Raw genomic sequence first — 20,228 nt, forward strand, 5'->3', positions numbered from 1 at the left:
CCGGCATTGCTCCGTACACTGGAAAGAGTAGGTGACCCCGTCATTGCTCCGCACACTGGTCAGAGTAGGTGACCCGGCATCATTGCTCTGTACACTGGTCAGAGTAGGTGACCCGGCATCATTGCTCTGTACACTGGTCAGAGTAGGTGACCCCGGCATCATTGCTCCGCACACTGGTCAGAGTAGGTGACCCCGGCATCATTGCTCCGCACACTGGTCAGAGTAGGTGACCCGGCATCATTGCTCTGTACACTGGACAGAGTAGGTGACCCCGGTATCATTGCTCCGTACACTGGTCAGAGTAGGTGACCCCGGCATTGCTCCATACACTGGACAGAGTAGGTGACCCCGGCATCATTACTCCTTACACTGGTCAGAGCAGGCGAGCCCGGCATCATTACTCCGTACACTGGTCAGAGTAGGTGACCCCGGCATCATTGCTCTGTACACTGGACAGAGTAGGTGACCCCGGCATCATTACTCCGTACACTGGTCAGAGTAGGTGACCCCGGCATTGCTCCGTACACTGGTCAGAGTAGGTGACCCCGGCATCATTGCTCCGTAAACAGGACAGAGTAGATGACCCCGGCATTGCTCCGTACACGGGACAGAGTAGGTGACCCCGGCATTGCTCCGTACACTGGACAGAGTAGGTGACCCCGGGATTGCTCCGTACACTGGTCAGAGTAGGTGACCCCCGGGATTGCTCCGTACACTGGTCAGAGTAGGTGACCCAGGTATCATTGCTCCGTACACTGGTCAGAGTAGGTGACCCTGGCATCATTGCTCCGTAAACAGGACAGAGTAGGTGACCCCGGCATTGCTCAGAGTAGGTGACTCTGGCATTGCTCCGTACACTGGTCAGAGTAGGTGACCCCATCATTGCTCAGAGTAGGTGACTCTGGCATTGCTCCGAAAACAGGACAGAGTAGGTGACCCCGGCATTGCTCCGTACACTGGACAGAGTAGGTGACCCCGGCATCATTGCTCCGTACACGGGACAGAGTAGGTGACCCCGGCATCATTGCTCCGTACACGGGACAGAGTAGGTGACCCCGGCATCATTGCTCCGTACACGGGACAGAGTAGGTGACCCCGGCATCATTGCTCCGTACACGGGACAGAGTAGGTGACCCCGGCATCATTGCTCTGGACAGAGTAGGTGACCCCGGCATCATTGCTCTGTACACTGGACAGAGTAGGTGACCCCCGGGATTGCTCCGTAAACAGGACAGAGTAGGTGACTCTGGCATTGCTCCGTACACGGGACAGAGTAGGGGCCCCCGGCATTGCTCCGTACACGGGACAGAGTAGGGGCCCCCGGCATTGCTCCGTACACGGGACAGAGTAGGGGCCCCCGGCATTGCTCCGTACACGGGACAGAGTAGGTGACCCCGGCATCATTACTCCTTACACTGGTCAGAGTAGGTGACCCCCACAGACCGATCACTGCATACATCACATGGTCAACCCTGAGCCAATCAGCCAGAAATCTCCACACTGATCACACAACCATGGACAAAAATATTGGCACCCTGCATTTTCAGTCAAATAATGTACCACTTCCCATAGAAAATTGTTGCAATTACAAATGTTTCAGCATTCTCAATTTAAATATTTTTTTATTATAGAAAAAAAGGATGTACATCTTAGTGTTCTCATTACACTTCAGAGTAGAAGATCAAAGATCAAATGTTTCAGCATTCTCATGATTATTTCTTGTGTTTGTATCGGAAGGACACGAAAAAGTGGAGAAACAAAAAAGCCAAACCCGACGCATTTCACGCAAACCTCCAAAAATGGACTGGACAAAATTATTGCCACCCTCAATGTAATATTTGGTAGCACACCCCTTGGAAATAAATAAATAACTGAAAGCAATCGCTTCCTGGGCCATCAATGAGTTTCTTCACCTCTCCTGGAATTTTGGAGCGCTCTTCTTTCACCAACTGCTCCAGGTCTCTCAGATTGGAAGAGTCCCTGAGATCACTTCACAGGAGCTCTATGGGATTTAGATCAGGACTCATTGCTGGCCAGTTCAGTGCTCTCCAGGGCTTCGTCCTAAACCATTTCGGGCTGCATTCTGACGTGTGCTTTGGGTCATTGTCCTGCTGAAAGACACATGACCTCTGTTGGAGACCCAATATTCTGACACTGGGCCCTACATTGCAACCCAGAATTCTTTAGTATTCCTCAGACTTTATAATGCCATGGACACGGTCAAGACATCTAGTGCCTGAAGCAGCAGATTTAGAAACCCCAAACATTATATTTTACTTTTTAGCAGAGACCTTAGAACAGGGGTGCCCAACCTTTTGAAGTGCGAGGGACACTTAAAGCGGTGGTTCACCCTGCAGAACAACTTTTTAGCATAAAATTCAGCATCGTAGCGCGAGCTACACTATGCCTGTCTTAATTTTTTTATCCCCGTACTCACGGTTATATCGTACATAGAAGATTCCGACTGCCCGCGGGGAATGGGCGTTCCTTTCAAGAGGGAGGGTGATTGACGGCCGGCTCTGGCACGTCACGCTCCCCGAAGACAGCCGGAGTAGGTCTCGGCTCTTCACGGCGCCTGCGCACAGACTATGCGCAGGCGCCGTGAAGAGCCAAGCCTATTTCGGCAATTTCCGGAGAAGCGTGACGCGCCAGAGCCGGCCGTCAATCACCTTCCGTCTGGATTGGAACGCCCATTCCCCGTGGGCAGTCGGAATCTTCTATGTACGATATAACCGTGAGTACGGGGATAAAAAAATTAAGACCGGCATACTGTAGCTCGCGCTACTATGCCGAATTTAATGCTAGAAGAAAAAAAAAATGTTTTTTTTTTTTTTTTTATAGGGTGAACCCCCGCTTTAAAGCAGGGTTTGACAAATTTGCTTGAAATCTAGGCGCCAGCTAAAAAAGTTAGGTGCCATAAAACGCGCCCCGTCCCGCAGAGCTCACACGCAGAAGCGAACACATACGTGAGCAGCGCCCGCATATGTAAACGGTGTTCAAACCGCACATGTGAGGTATCGCCGCGATTGGTAGAGCGAGAGCAATAATTCTAGCCCTAGACCTCCTCTGTAACTCAAAACATGCAACCTGTAGATTTTTTTAAACGTCACCTATGAAGATTTTAAAGGGTAAAAGTTTGTCAACATTCCACGAGCGGACGCAATTTTGAAGCGCGACATGTTGGGTATCAATTTACTCGGCGTAACATATTCTACCTGTTTTTGGTAAAAAAAAAATAAAAAAAAAAAAAGTCGCAATAAGTGTTTATCGGTTGGTTTGCGCAAAATTTATAGCGTTTACAAAATAGGGGATAGTTTTATTGCATTTTGATTTTTTTACTACTAATGGCGGCGATCAGCGATTTTTTCCGTGACTGCGACATTATGGCGGACACATCGGACACTATTGACACATTTTTGGGACCACTGTCATTTTCACAGCAAAAAATGCATTAAAAATGCACTGATTACTGTGAAAATGACAATTGCAGTTTGGGAGTTAACTACTAGGGGGCGCTGATGGTGTTATGTGTGACCTCATATGTGTTTCTAACTGTAGGGGGGTGTGGCTGTAGGTGTGACGTCATTGATTGTGGTTCCCTATATAAAAGGGAACACACGATCGATGACGGCGCCACAGTGAAGAACGGGGAAGGTGTGTTTACACACAGCTCTCCCCGTTCTTCAGCTCCGGGGACCGATCGCGGGACTCCAGCGGCGATCGGGTCCGCGGTCATGGTCACGGAGCTTCCGAAAGGGTCGCGGGCGCTTAAAGAGGATGTACCTGTACGTGCTTGTGCCCAGCCGTGCCATTCTGCCGACGTAAATGTGCAGGAGGCGGTCCTTAAGTAGTTAAAGTGTCTATCCGTTTGGAACCAGAGAACAGAGCTGTGTGTCTCGTTTCTGGGGAATCTGGATGGGCCGTGATCGCGGAGCCAAATATCTTCAGATGCTGGGGACAAGAGCTTGATACCACACACACACACTTTGATGCTGATTGGATGGAAGAAACGATTGTTGCGAGCTGGCGTGCAATTCCTGGAGGCCACTGATGCCCTGTATTACATGCTTGTGGGTCACTTGGTGGCCAAAGATTTCTGGTGAGAGTTCAACCATTATCACTTCGGGTGAAGCACTTTATTGAATATTATTTGCACGTTAGAAAAGTCACAGTGATTGGATATACAGAAGAAATCTGCCTGGACACAATATATTTGATTTTTTACATATGGACTTTATCAGGGCTCGACAATATCCAGGCGCCTGGTCGCAGTTGCGACAAGAAATTGTGACCTGGCGCCCGCCAGTAATTGAGGCCGCGGCTTTGCGGCCTACAAGGCTGCAAAGCCGCAGACTCAATTACTGGCCATCGCAGGCCCGCCGCGATTGCGCGGTGGGGGAGCACGGAGGCACAGGATCCTGTGTCTCCGAGTGCCCCCACCTCACGTTCGCGGCGGGCCCACGACAGCCGGTAATTGAGGCCGCGGCTTTGCAACCTTGTGAAGGCCCAGGCCTGGCGCCATCTGGTGGTGGCCGTTGGCATTACAAGTAAAACAGCAATTCTTAAAGTGTTTTTTTCACGGTTTTCACTGCCATCTCCTTCCCTCTAATTAGAACCCCCAAACATTATATATATTTTTTTATTCTAACACCCTAGAGAATAAAATGGCGATCGTTGCAATACTTTGTCACATCGTATTTGTGCAGCGGTCTTGGGGAAAATGCACTTTTTTTAATTAAAAAAATAAGACAACAGTAAAGTTATCCCAATTTTTTTTTTATATTGTGAAAGATAATGTTACGCCGAGTAAATTGATACCCAACATGTCACTCTTCAAAATTGCGTCCGCTCGTGGAATGCCGTCAAACTTTTACCCTTTAAAATCTCCATAGGCGACGTTTAAAAAAATCTACAGGTTGCATGTTTTGAGTTACAGAGGAGGTCTAGAGCTAGAATTATTACTCTCGCTCTAACGATCGCGGCGATACCTCACATGTGCGGTTTGAACACCGTTTACATATGCGGGCGCTGCTCACGTGTGTGTTCGCTTCTGCGTGCGAGCTCGTCGGGACGGGGCGCGTTTTCTGGCTCCTAATTTTTTTAGATTCCAAGCAAATTTGTCAAACCCTGAGTCTATATATATATATTTGTTTGTTGATTGATTGTAGAATGTGTTTTTATTAATTTCACTTATGGTTCTCTGCGCCCTATATCACTTCTTGTCTACACAGGGCACTTTCATCCCCTTCCTGCCCAGGCCAATTTTTAGCATCCTCACAATTTGAACGACAATTGTGCAGTCATGAAACACTGTACCAAAATGAAATTTTACACAATTTTTTTTCCCCCCCGCAAATAAGAACTTTCTTTTGGTGGTATTTATTGTTTTTTGCTTAACCGCTTAAGGCAAGGTTTGACAAATTTGCTTGGAATCCAGGAGCCAGCTAAAAAAGTTAGGAGCCAGAAAACACGCCCCATCCCGCAGAGCTCACACGCAGAAGCGAACGCATACGTGAGCGGCGCCCGCATATGTAAACGGTATTCAAACCACACATGTGAGGTATCGCCGTGATCGTTAGAGCGAGAGTAATAATTCTAGCCCTAGACCTCCTCTGTAACTCAAAACATGCAACCAGTAGAATTCTTTAACCGTCGCCTATGGAGATTTTAAAGGGTAAAAGTTTGTCGCCATTCCACGAGCGGACGCAATTTTGAAGCGTGACATGTTGGGTATGAATTTACTCGGCGTAACATTATCTTTCATAATATTAAAAACAATTGGGCTAACTTTACTGTCTTTTTTTTTTTAATAAAAAAAAAAAAAAAAAGTGTATTATTTCCCAAAAAAAGTGTGCTTGCAAGACCGCTGCGCAAATACGGTGTGACAGAAAGTATTGCAACGACCGCCATTTTATTCTCTAGGGTGAGAGAAAAAAAAAATATACATAATGTTTGGGGGTTCTAATTAGAGGGAAGAAGATGGCAGTGAAAAAACACATTATTAGAACTGCTGTTTTTTGCTACTTGTAATGTAATGTAACCTGTAATGCCAATGGCCACCACAAGATGGCCACTCCTAGATTCCTTCTAAAGGCCTCAGCCTCAATTACCGGCGGGCGCAGGCCCGCCACGATCGTGTCCCGTGCCGGCCAGTAATTGAGGCCGCGGCTTTGCAGCCTTCTGCAGCCCTAAGGTTCCCCAGGCCACAATTTCTTGCCGCAATTGCGACCTGGCGCCCGGATTTTGTCAAGGCCTGTATATATATATATATATATATATATATATATATAATGTTTGGGGGTTTTAAGTAATTTTCTAGCAAAAAATAAATAAATGATTTTCACACAAAAAGTGCCAGAAAATGTCGGCTCTTCGAATGTTTAATGACAGGAGAGTCACAAAACTTGGAACACAATTATTTCTGACAATTTGGAGAAGGTGCCAATAATTTTATCTATTTTTGGAGATTTGCGTGGAATGTGTCCGATTTTTGTGTCATAACCGATACAAAAACACAAGAAATAAAACATGAAACATTTTTAATTGCAACAATTTTTTGGGGCGAAGTGCGGCATTCTCTGACAGAAATTCAGTGGGGGGGGGGTGCCAATATTTTTTGGGGTCCCAAATACAAACCCCGATCCTTCCAATTACTATCAGAGCCTGGGCCAGGGATGTTGTAAAGATATTTCTTCTCCAATCATTGTCCTGTGTATGGACAGTATAGATCAGTGATGGAGAATCTCGGCCCCCCCCCCACATGTTTTGGAACTACATTTCCCAGGATCCTCTTACACTCGGCAGTGTAGTGGAGCATCATGGGAAATGTAGTTCAAAACCTCTGGGGGGGGCGAGGTTCACTATCACTGGTATAAAACGACCAGAAGACAAAACACGCCACACAGCAGTCTGAGAATAAGAAGAAATTCACTTACAAGCTTCCTCTTCTGGGGAGACTCAGTTCCTTCTGGAAGAGAGAGACAAGACAGAGTCAGTGTTCGCAGGTCAGAGACAAGACAGAGTCAGTGTTCGCAGGTCAGAGACAAGACAGAGTCAGTGTTCGCAGGTCAGAGACACAAGACAGAGTCAGTGTTCGCAGGTCAGAGACAAGACAGAGTCAGTGTTCGCAGGTCAGAGACAAGACAGAGTCAGCGTTCGCAGGTCAGAGACAAGACAGGGTCAGCGTTCGCAGGTCAGAGACAAGACAGAGTCAGTGTTCGCAGGTCAGAGACAAGACAGAGTCAGCGTTCGCAGGTCAGAGACAAGACAGAGTCAGCTTTCGCAGGTCAGAGACAAGACAGAGTCAGCGTTCGCAGGTCAGAGACAAGACAGAGTCAGCGTTCGCAGGTCAGAGACAAGACAGAGTCAGCGTTCGCAGGTCAGAGACAAGACAGAGTCAGTGTTCGCAGGTCAGAGACAAGGCAGAGTCAGTGTTCGCAGGTCAGAGACAAGGCAGAGTCAGTGTTCGCAGGTCAGAGACAAGGCAGAGTCAGTGTTCGCAGGTCAGAGACAAGACAGAGTCAGCGTTCGCAGGTCAGAGACAAGACAGAGTCAGTGTTCGCAGGTCAGAGACCAGAAAGAAAGAAAAGTCACAAGACAAACAAAAGGAAGAAGTTCCGCCGTCCCTCCCTGACAACTACCGATACGGCCAGTAGATGGCGCCATTCACACCTGAGATTTGCTGGTCGCAGTCCGGACCAAAAGATAAGAAAACGGCAAAACAAAACCAAAGCATGTCTACCCAGAAATACAACATCCACTTCAATTTAAAGTGCCGGTGACTTGTCGTTAAGGTTCCCCTATCCAGATGGTTCCTATAAGGACTGCGCAGGCGCAATCCTTGCCACGGAAATGCACAGTGTCCCCCCCAGCAGTGTGTCAGTTTTGCAGACTGTCACACATGTACACAGACTCCCAGAAAACCCACCTCCACCCCCCCACATAAACTGACTCCTATACCCACCACACACATGTACACAGACTCCTATACCCACCACACACACGTACACAGACTCCTATACCCCTCCCCCCACACATGTACACAGACTCCTATACCCACCACACACATGTACACAGACTCCTATACCCCTCCCCCCACACATGTACACAGACTCCTATACCCACCACACACATGTACACAGACTCCTATACCCACCATACACATGTACACAGACTCCTATACCCACCATACACATGTACACAGACTCCTATACCCACCATACACATGTACACAGACTCCTATACCCACCACACACATGTACACAGACTCCTATACCCACCACACACATGTACACAGACTCCTATACCCACCACACACATGTACACAGACTCCTATACCCACCATACACATGTACACAGACTCCTATACCCACCACACACATGTACACAGACTCCTATACCCACCACACACATGTACTCAGACTCCTATACCCACCACACACATGTACACAGACTCCTATACCCCTCCCCCCACACATGTACACAGACTCCTATACCCACCACACACATGTACACAGACTCCTATACCCACCATACACATGTACACAGACTCCTATATCCACCACACACATGTACACAGACTCCTATACCCACCCTACACATGTACACAGACTCCTATACCCACCACACACATGTACACAGACTCCTATACCCACCATACACATGTACACAGACTCCTATACCCACCACACACATGTACACAGACTCCTATACCCACCACACACATGTACTCAGACTCCTATACCCACCACACACATGTACACAGACTCCTATACCCACCACACACATGTACACAGACTCCTATACCCACCACACACATGTACACAGACTCCTATACCCACCACACACATGTACACAGACTCCTATACCCACCACACACATGTACACAGACTCCTATACCCACCACACACATGTACACAGACTCCTATACCCACCACACACATGTACACAGACTCCTATACCCACCACACACATGTACACAGACTCCTATACCCACCATACACATGTACACAGACTCCTATACCCCTCCCCATACACATGTACACAGACTCCTATACCCACCACACACATGTACACAGACTCCTATACCCACCATACACATGTACACAGACTCCTATACCCACCATACACATGTACACAGACTCCTATACCCACCATACACATGTACACAGACTCCTATACCCACCATACACATGTACACAGACTCCTATACCCACCACACACATGTACACAGACTCCTATACCCACCGCACACATGTACACAGACTCCTATACCCACCGCACACATGTACACCGACTCCTATACCCACCGCACACATGTACACAGACTCCTATACCCACCGCACACATGTACACCGACTCCTATACCCACCGCACACATGTACACAGACTCCTATACCCCTCCCCCTACACATGTACACAGACTCCTATACCCACCAAACACATGTACACAGACTCCTATACCCACCACACACATGTACACAGACTCCTATACCCCTCCCCCCTACACATGTACACAGACTCCTATACCCCTCCCCCTACACATGTACACAGACTCCTATACCCCTCCCCCTACACATGTACACAGACTCCTATACCCACCACACACATGTACACAGACTCCTATACCCACCATACACATGTACACAGACTCCTATACCCCTCCCCCCACATGTACACAGACTCCTATACCCCTCCCCCTACACATGTACACAGACTCCTATACCCACCACACACATGTACACAGACTCCTATACCCACCGCACACATGTACACAGACTCCTATACCCCCCCCCTACACATGTACACAGACTCCTATACCCACCACACACATGTACACAGACTCCTATACCCACCACACACACATGTACACAGACTCCTATACCCACCACACACATGTACCCACTCTTATACCCACCACACACATGTACACAGACTCCTATACCCACCATACACATGTACACAGACTCCTATACCCACCGCACACATGTACACAGACTCCTATACCCACCGCACACATGTACACAGACTCCTATACCCACCACACACATGTACACAGACTCCTATACCCACCACACACATGTACACAGACTCCTATACCCACCGCACACATGTACACAGACTCCTATACCCACCGCACACATGTACACAGACTCCTATACCCACCACACACATGTACACAGACTCCTATACCCACCACACACATGTACACAGACTCCTATACCCACCACACACATGTACGCAGACTCCTATATCCACCACACACATGTACACAGACTCCTATACCCCTCCCCCTACACATGTACACAGACTCCTATACCCACCACACACATGTACACAGACTCCTATACCCACCACACACATGTACACAGACTCCTATACCCCTCCCCCCACACATGTACACAGACTCCTATACCCACCACACACATGTACACAGACTCCTATACCCACCACACACATGTACACAGACTCCTATACCCACCACACACATGTACCCACTCTTATACCCACCACACACATGTACACAGACTCCTATACCCACCACACACATGTACCCACTCTTATACCCACCACACACATGTACACAGACTCCTATACCCCTCCCCCCACACATGTACACAGACTCCTATACCCCTCCCCCCACACATGTACACAGACTCCTATACCCCTCCCCCTACACATGTACACAGACTCCTATACCCACCACACACATGTACACAGACTCCTATACCCACCATACACATGTACACAGACTCCTATACCCACCACACACATGTACACAGACTCCTATACCCACCACACACATGTACACAGACTCCTATACCCACCACACACATGCACACAGACTCCTATACCCACCACACACATGTACACAGACTCCTATACCCACCACACACATGTACACAGACTCCTATACCCACCACACACATGTACACAGACTCCTATACCCACCACACACATGTACACAGACTCCTATACCCACCACACACATGTACACAGACTCCTATACCCACCATACACATGTACACAGACTCCTATACCCACCACACACATGTACACAGACTCCTATACCCACCACACACATGTACACAGACTCCTATACCCACCGCACACATGTACACAGACTCCTATACCCACCACACACATGTACACAGACTCCTATACCCACCACACACATGTACACAGACTCCTATACCCACCACACACATGTACACAGACTCCTATACCCACCACACACATGTACACAGACTCCTATACCCACACACACACACACACACACACACACATGTACACAGACTCCTATACCCACCACACACATGTACACAGACTCCTATACCCACCATACACATGTACACAGACTCCTGCTTCATGTATGGAGAGGAGGATTCAAAGTTTGGTGGAGATAAAGTGACGGGATTTGTGTCTGACCTGGAGGTGTCCATCCCTGAGCTCCCATGTCTGCTGCAGGCGCTGCCTCTGCACACAGTGCCAGGGAGGGATAGGAAATCGCAGATTAACGGTCAGGTCACCAGTATAATCCCATCAACACGCTTACACTCATTATCATGTCCGCTCCTCATGGCCGGGATCCAGTAGATCCTTCATGTCCGATGATCGCATCCGATTTCACAGCAGATGGAAGGATATGAAGATTCCGGAAACCAGCCGGACACGGAGCAGGATTCCGGAAACCAGCCGGACACGGAGCAGGACTCCGGAAACCAGCCGGACACGGAGCAGGACTCCGGACACGGAGCAGGACTCCGGACACGGAGCAGGACTCCGGACACGGAGCAGGACTCCGGACACGGAGCAGGACTCCGGACACGGAGCAGGACTCCGGACACGGAGCAGGACTCCGGACACGGAGCAGGACTCCGGACACGGAGCAGGACTCCGGACACGGAGCAGGACTCCGGACACGGAGCAGGACTCCGGACACGGAGCAGGACTCCGGACACGGAGCAGGACTCCGGACACGGAGCAGGACTCCGGACACGGAGCAGGACTCCGGACACGGAGCAGGACTCCGGACACGGAGCAGGACTCCGCACACGGAGCAGGACTCCGCACACGGAGCAGGACTCCGGAAACCAGACGCACACGGAGCAGGACTCCGGAAACCAGACGCACACGGAGCAGGACTCCGGAAACCAGACGCACACGGAGCAGGACTCCGGAAACCAGACGCACACGGAGCAGGACTCCGGAAACCAGACGCACACGGAGCAGGACTCCGGAAACCAGACGCACACGGAGCAGGACTCCGGAAACCAGACGCACACGGAGCAGGACTCCGGAAACCAGACGCACACGGAGCAGGACTCCGGAAACCAGACGCACACGGAGCAGGACTCCGGAAACCAGACGCACACGGAGCAGGACTCCGGAAACCAGACGCACACGGAGCAGGACTCCGGAAACCAGACGCACACGGAGCAGGACTCCGGAAACCAGACGCACACGGAGCAGGACTCCGGAAACCAGCCGCACACGGAGCAGGACTCCGGAAACCAGCCGCACACGGAGCAGGACTCCGGAAACCAGCCGCACACGGAGCAGGACTCCGGAAACCAGCCGCACACGGAGCAGGACTCCGGAAACCAGCCGCACACGGAGCAGGACTCCGGAAACCAGCCGCACACGGAGCAGGACTCCGGAAACCAGCCGCACACGGAGCAGGACTCCGGAAACCAGCCGCACACGGAGCAGGACTCCGGAAACCAGCCGCACACGGAGCAGGACTCCGGAACCAGCCGCACACGGAGCAGGACTCCGGAACCAGCCGGACTTCAGAGCTACTGTGCCAGTATGGAGGTCCATCACAGGGGACCCCGGCTAGAAATGGGCAGACTGAGCTACCATGGGACGGGCTGGTGGTGGCCAGACTGAGCTACCATGGGATGGGCTGGTGGTGGTCAGACTGAGCTCAGGTGAGGACACTCGGGGACCTACCTACAGCTCCCGGACTTCCCTGACGCGTCATAGACCAGAACCAGAACCAACCTTCCACTGGGGGCAACAACAAGCTATAATGACCTCCAGGAACAATCAATGAAAACGCAAAGATCTGTGAAGTCTTCATATCCGTAAATTCAGAACAAGAAAGAGGTGAAATCCCTCCGAGGGGGCCAATCACTGGGGGCCATCCTGGTCTCTGATCCCAACAACACACACTCAGCTGTAACTATTTTCCAGGGGAGCAACCTATAACTGGACATTACTACTACACCCAGCGTGTTTCAGGCTCCCCCCCCCCCCCCCAGGTAATTACTACAATACCCAGAATGTTCTGAGTTTCCCCTTCAAAACACTACTACCACCAATCATGGTTCGGGCACCCCATCAGGACTTTACTACTACTCAGCATGGTCCAAGTTCCCCCTTCAAAATACTACTACTACCATTCATGGTCCAGGTTCCTCCTTCAGACTACTACTAGCCATGGTCCAGGTTCCTCCTTCAGACTACTTCTAGCCATGGTCCAGGTTCCTCCCTCAGACTACTACTAGCCACTTGTCTGGCCTCCCCCTTCGGGACACTATTACTACCTGGCATGGTCCAAGTTCCCCCTTCAAAACACTACTACTACTACCACCAATAATGGTCCAGGTACCCCCTTCAGACTACTACTAGCCACGGTCTGGCCTCCCCCTTCGGGACACTATTACTACCTGGCATGGTCCAAGTTCCCCCTTCAAAATACTACTACTACCATTCATGGTCCAGGTTCCTCCTTCAGACTACTACTAGCCATGGTCCAGGTTCCTCCTTCAGACTACTTCTAGCCATGGTCCAGGTTCCTCCCTCAGACTACTACTAGCCACTTGTCTGGCCTCCCCCTTCGGGACACTATTACTACCTGGCATGGTCCAAGTTCCCCCTTCAAAACACTACTACTACTACCACCAATAATGGTCCAGGTTCCCCCTTCAGACTACTACTAGCCATGGTCTGGGCTCCCCCTCCAAAAACACTACTACCACCAATCATGGTTCGGGCCACCCTATCAGGACTTTACTACTACCCAGCATGGTCCAGGTTCTCCCTCCAGACTACTACCACTACCACCCAGCATGGTCCAGGTTCTCCCTCCAGACTACTACCACCCAGCATGGTCCAGGTTCTCCCACCAGACTACTACCACTACCACGCAGCATGGTCCAGGTTCTCCCTCCAGACTACTACCACTACCACCCAGCATGGTCCAGGTTCTCCCTCCAGACTACTACCACTACCACCCAGCATGGTCCAGGTTCTCCCTCCAGACTACTACCACCACTACCACCCAGCATGGTCCAGGTTCTTCCTTCAGACCACTACTAATGGTCTGGGCTCCCCCTTCAGGACATTACTACTGCCTGGCATGGTCCAGGTTACCCCTTAATGACATTACTACCTTACTCAGCATGGTTGGTGTTCCCCTTTAAGTAAATTACTACTATGCCCAGCATGGTCCAGGTTTCCAGTGTCAGGAAATTACTACTATACTCAGCCTGGTGCAGACTCCCCCCTTGAAGACGTTACTACTATACTCAGCATAGTCCAGACTCCCCCTTGAAGACATTACTACTATACTCAGCATGGTCCGGGCTCCCCCTTGAAGACGTTACTATACTCAGCATAGTCCAGACTCCCCCTTGAAGACAATAAACTACTATACTCAGCATGGTCCAGGCTCCCCCTTGAAGACGTTACTACTATACTCAGCATGGTCTGGGCTCCCCCTTGAAGACGTTACTACTATACTCAGCATGGCCCAGGCTCCCCCTTGAAGACGTTACTACTATACTCAGCATAGTCCAGACTCCCCCTTGAAGACGTTACTACTATACTCAGCATGGTCCGGGCTCCCCCTTGAAGACGTTACTACTATACTCAGCATGGTCTGGGCTCCCCCTTGAAGACGTTACTACTATACTCAGCATGGTGCGGAGCTCCCCCTTGAAGACGTTACTACTATACTCAGCATGGTCTGGGCTCCCCCTTGAAGACGTTACTACTATACTCAGCATGGTCTGGGCTCCCCCTTGAAGACATTACTACTATACTCAGCATGGTCCAGAGCTCCCCCTTGAAGACGTTACTATAATCAGCATGGTGCGGAGCTCCCCCTTCAGGACATTAGTACTGAGAAGAACTGAGCAGTTACGGATGTCACAAATGAGGAGCAGCTCGTCCAGCTAATTAGAGGTAATAGGACTCATCCTGACAGATGAAGACCACACAGGGCCTGATGTCATTCCATACACGGTGTATATCCTCCTCATGTATTGCTCCTCGGACACAATGAGGAGACTAACGAAGCGTCACACAGAGAAGAGAGATTTGGCTAATTATATTACTGCAGCAATTCCGCTCTCATAAAGCCCACAAATCGAATAGATTGCTATTGAGCCGACTTCCACCCGCTCTGTTCCACCCGCTCTGTTCCACCCGCTCTGTTCAGGCTCAAAGAGCCGAGCGAAAACTGATTTCCCCCGGAGAGGAAATTACATCCACATGGAGATGAGGAGATACCGGCCAGAGACTCGTACTCCATCCTCTCTGCTCTGTCTACATGGGGACATGATTACCGGAGGGGAGGGGGGGCGCTTAGGGGGTCTATAGCTGGCAGCTTGTGGCCCTCTGACTCTTTATACGTCTGTTCAGTTGTGCTCCATGATACGGATACTACGATACCAAATGTTACTCGGCTGTTACCCAGAAACAGATAGCAGCTCAGTTTCTAAAAAATATAGTTACAAAGTATTACGTACAATCTGTGGCCCTCAAATGTAGTACTGAGAGCCCTTACTGAGTGACCCCCGCCCTGCCTGCAGATCTTTTTCCCATGCCTTGTTCTGCACCGTCTCACTTTGTGGAGGCGGCCATCTTGGTAGAGGTAGGGCTTTTCATCCTCATGTCAGAGCCGTCCCCGATGACTGGTGACCCCATTCCTAGTGAGATAATGATAGAGGTGGTTGGGTGCACAATAAAAAAGGTATAGAATCACAGAATGAATGAAGCAGAAAGCAGGGAGATCCTTGCAGCTTCTCAGGTACGACTTCCTCTCCAGCAAGGAGAACAGAGATCAACACAGTAGAGACATCAACAAATCTCACTGAGACTAGTAGTCAGAGGCAGCCAAGTCTTAGATCAGGGGTGCCAAACTCATTGGGGGCTGAATTAGGAGTATGGTTGTGCTATGTGCTACGTACAGAGCTCAGGAGCGCGCCACGCACAGACCTCAGGAGCGCGCCACGCACAGACCTCAGGAGCGCGCCACGCACAGACCTCAGGAGCGCGCCACGCACAGACCTCAGGAGCGTGCTATGTACAGCATGCTCCTAGAGATGCTCTATAAACAGAGTGCAGGGTTTAGGGGTGCACTACGTACAGAGTGTACAGTGAGCCAGAAACACCCCCCCCCCCTCCCAGCTTCCTTGCAGCTCTACTCTCTCCTACCTGGCCCGGCTCTAGCACCTCCCTGTGTAGGCAGCTCAAGAACCTCATTGTATAGGAAGCTCTACAACCCACGTACTTTGCTCTATACTTCCCTGTGCAGGCAACTTTGCCTTGCAGGGAGATTATTCTCAGATTCTGGAGATCTGTTCCCGCCCTGCCCCACCGTGAATGCATGCCGGGATCTATTAGCTCTGGGAGCAAAGCTGTCCCTTGTACACACAGAAGGCTTCTGGTGTTTACAAGTGACAGCAGGAGGTGGTGGAATTAAATTCCACCATGTTGCGGCTTAAAAACCCAGGTGCAAGGGCCTCATGACCAGGCCTGACGGGCCAGATTTGGCCTGCGGGTCTTGTGTTCGATATCTGTGGCTTAGATGATCACACACAGGAAGATACAGAACGGGAGTACCTGGGCACGGGGGGAGAGAGCTGAAGTCAAGAGGGCCTGGGCCTTCGGGGGGAAAAGGGGAGCCGCCTGAACTCAGCAGGGCCTCGGGGGGGAAAAGGGGAGCCGCCTGAACTCAGCAGGGCCTCGGGGGGAAAAGGGGAGCCGCCTGAACTCAGCAGGGCCTCGGGGGGAAAAGGGGAGCCGCCTGAACTCAGCAGGGCCTCGGGGGGAAAAGGGGAGCCGCCTAAACTCAGCGGGGCCTCGGGGGGAAAAGGGGAGCCGCCTAAACTCAGCGGGGCCTCGGGGGGAAAAGGGGAGCCGCCTAAACTCAGCGGGGCCTCGGGGGGAAAAGGGGAGCCGCCTAAACTCAGCGGGGCCTCGGGGGGAAAAGGGGAGCCGCCTAAACTCAGCGGGGCCTCGGGGGGAAAAGGGGAGCCGCCTAAACTCAGCGGGGCCTCGGGGGGAAAAGGGGAGCCGCCTAAACTCAGCGGGGCCTCGGGGGGAAAAGGGGAGCCGCCTAAACTCAGCGGGGCCTCGGGGGGAAAAGGGGAGCCGCCTAAACTCAGCGGGGCCTCGGGGGGAAAAGGGGAGCCGCCTAAACTCAGCGGGGCCTCGGGGGGAAAGGGGGAGCCACCTGAACTCAGGGGGGCCTCGGGAAAGGGGGAGCCACCTGAACTCAGGGGGGCCTCGGGAAAGGGGGAGCCACCTGAACTCAGGGGGGCCTCGGGAAAGGGGGAGCCACCTGAACTCAGGGGGGCCTCGGGAAAGGGGGAGCCACCTGAACTCAGGGGGGCCTCGGGAAAGGGGGAGCCACCTGAACTCAGGGGGGCCTCGGGAAAGGGGGAGCCACCTGAACTCAGGGGGGCCTCGGGAAAGGGGGAGCCACCTGAACTCAGGGGGGCCTCGGGAAAGGGGGAGCCACCTGAACTCAGGGGGGCCTCGGGAAAGGGGGAGCCACCTGAACTCAGGGGGGCCTCGGGAAAGGGGGAGCCACCTGAACTCAGGGGGGCCTCGGGAAAGGGGGAGCCACCTGAACTCAGGGGGGCCTCGGGAAAGGGGGAGCCACCTGAACTCAGGGGGGCCTCGGGAAAGGGGGAGCCACCTGAACTCAGGGGGGGCCTCGGGAAAGGGGGAGCCACCTGAACTCAGGGGGGCCTCGGGAAAGGGGGAGCCACCTGAACTCAGGGGGGCCTCGGGAAAGGGGGAGCCACCTGAACTCAGGGGGGCCTCGGGAAAGGGGGAGCCACCTGAACTCAGGGGGGCCTCGGGAAAGGGGGAGCCACCTGAACTCAGGGGGGCCTCGGGAAAGGGGGAGCCACCTGAACTCAGGGGGGCCTCGGGAAAGGGGGAGCCACCTGAACTCAGGGGGGCCTCGGGAAAGGGGGAGCCACCTGAACTCAGGGGGGCCTCGGGAAAGGGGGAGCCACCTGAACTCAGGGGGGCCTCGGGAAAGGGGGAGCCACCTGAACTCAGGGGGGCCTCGGGAAAGGGGGAGCCACCTGAACTCAGGGGGGCCTCGGGAAAGGGGGAGCCACCTGAACTCAGGGGGGCCTCGGGAAAGGGGGAGCCACCTGAACTCAGGGGGGCCTCGGGAAAGGGGGAGCCACCTGAACTCAGGGGGGCCTCGGGAAAGGGGGAGCCACCTGAACTCAGGGGGGCCTCGGGAAAGGGGGAGCCACCTGAACTCAGGAGGGCCTCGGGAAAGGGGGAGCCACCTGAACTCAGGAGGGCCTCGGGAAAGGGGGAGCCACCTGAACTCAGGAGGGCCTCGGGAAAGGGGGAGCCACCTGAACTCAGGAGGGCCTCGGGAAAGGGGGAGCCACCTGAACTCAGGAGGGCCTCGGGAAAGGGGGAGCCACCTGAACTCAGGGGGGCCTCGGGAAAGGGGGAGCCACCTGAACTCAGGGGGGCCTCGGGAAAGGGGGAGCCACCTGAACTCAGGAGGGCCTCGGGAAAGGGGGAGCCACCTGAACTCAGGAGGGCCTCGGGAAAGGGGGAGCCACCTGAACTCAGGAGGGCCTCGGGAAAGGGGGAGCCACCTGAACTCAGGAGGGCCTCGGGAAAGGGGGAGCCACCTGAACTCAGGAGGGCCTCGGGAAAGGGGGAGCCACCTGAACTCAGGAGGGCCTCGGGAAAGGGGGAGCCACCTGAACTCAGGAGGGCCTCGGGAAAGGGGGAGCCACCTGAACTCAGAAGGGCCTCTAGGAAAGGGGGAGCCACCTGAACTCAGAAGGGCCTCGGGGGAAAAGGGGAGCCACCTGAACTCAGAAGGGCCTCGGGGGGAAAGGGGGAGCCACCTGAACTCAGAAGGGCCTCGGGAAAGGGAAAGCCACCTGAACTCAGAAGGGCCTCGGGAAAGCCACCTGAACTCAGAAGGGCCTCGGGAAAGCCACCTGAACTCAGAAGGGCCTCGGGAAAGCCACCTGAACTCAGAAGGGCCTCGGGAAAGCCACCTGAACTCAGAAGGGCCTCGGGAAAGCCACCTGAACTCAGAAGGGCCTCGGGAAAGCCACCTGAACTCAGAAGGGCCTCGGGAAAGCCACCTGAACTCAGAAGGGCCTCGGGAAAGCCACCTGAACTCAGAAGGGCCTCGGGAAAGCCACCTGAACTCAGAAGGGCCTCGGGAAAGCCACCTGAACTCAGAAGGGCCTCGGGAAAGCCACCTGAACTCAGAAGGGCCTCGGGAAAGGGGGAGCCACCTGAACTCACGAGGGCCTCGGGAAAGGGGGAGCCACCCAAACTCACGAGGGCCTCGGGAAAGGGGGAGCCACCCAAACTCACGAGGGCCTCGGGAAAGGGGGAGCCACCCGAACTCACGAGGGCCTCGGGAAAGGGGGAGCCACCTGAACTCACGAGGGCCTCGGGAAAGGGGGAGCCACCTGAATTTAGGAGGGCCTCGGCACAGGGGGAGCCACCTGAAGTCACTGTCCCATCAAAGGCTGGGGCGGGCCCTGAACTAAGCTCTATAACTTAAGTTCAGTGTTCACTACCCTATCCGGCAGGGGTTCCTGGACCACAAAACTGGATGAACAGAGTTACAGATCTCTTGGCCAGGAAAATTGTTATTGCATTGATGTATTTGAGAGAGAGTTCTACACAGACATTTGTGTTCATCTGATGTGCAGCCCGGCACCTGAGGGGGGTCTCTATGTTTTTGTGGGTTGCGCCCCCCCCTGCGATCTGCGCCGATTCTGTATTTTTCTCATCTCATTGAGCCGCCTCTCTCATTAAACTCCAGCTGAACTTTATTCCACATTTCACTCCTCGATTGCAGCTTTCTAGAGAGAAGGATGGGGGGGGGGGGGGGTGCTCAGACACCACGGGGCGCTTCAATCAGCAGCTTCGGGCGATAGGAAATATGTCCACAACCCTGGCACAAATATGGCGCCATCTGT

General features: G+C 52.7%; 1 protein-coding gene across 1 annotated transcript in view; it reads right to left on the reverse strand.

Moving 5' to 3' along the window:
- MAST2 (microtubule associated serine/threonine kinase 2) overlaps positions 1 to 20,228 on the reverse strand; it is a 189,405-nt gene that overhangs the window by 94,039 nt on the left and 75,138 nt on the right. Inside the window, exon 4 of the mRNA XM_040361097.1 lies at positions 6,936 to 6,967. Coding sequence (XP_040217031.1) covers positions 6,936 to 6,967 — 32 coding nt within the window. The remainder of the gene's footprint in view (positions 1 to 6,935; positions 6,968 to 20,228) is intronic.

Source organism: Rana temporaria, chromosome 7 (genome assembly GCF_905171775.1).
Source record: "Rana temporaria chromosome 7, aRanTem1.1, whole genome shotgun sequence".
NCBI lineage: Eukaryota > Metazoa > Chordata > Amphibia > Anura > Ranidae > Rana > Rana temporaria.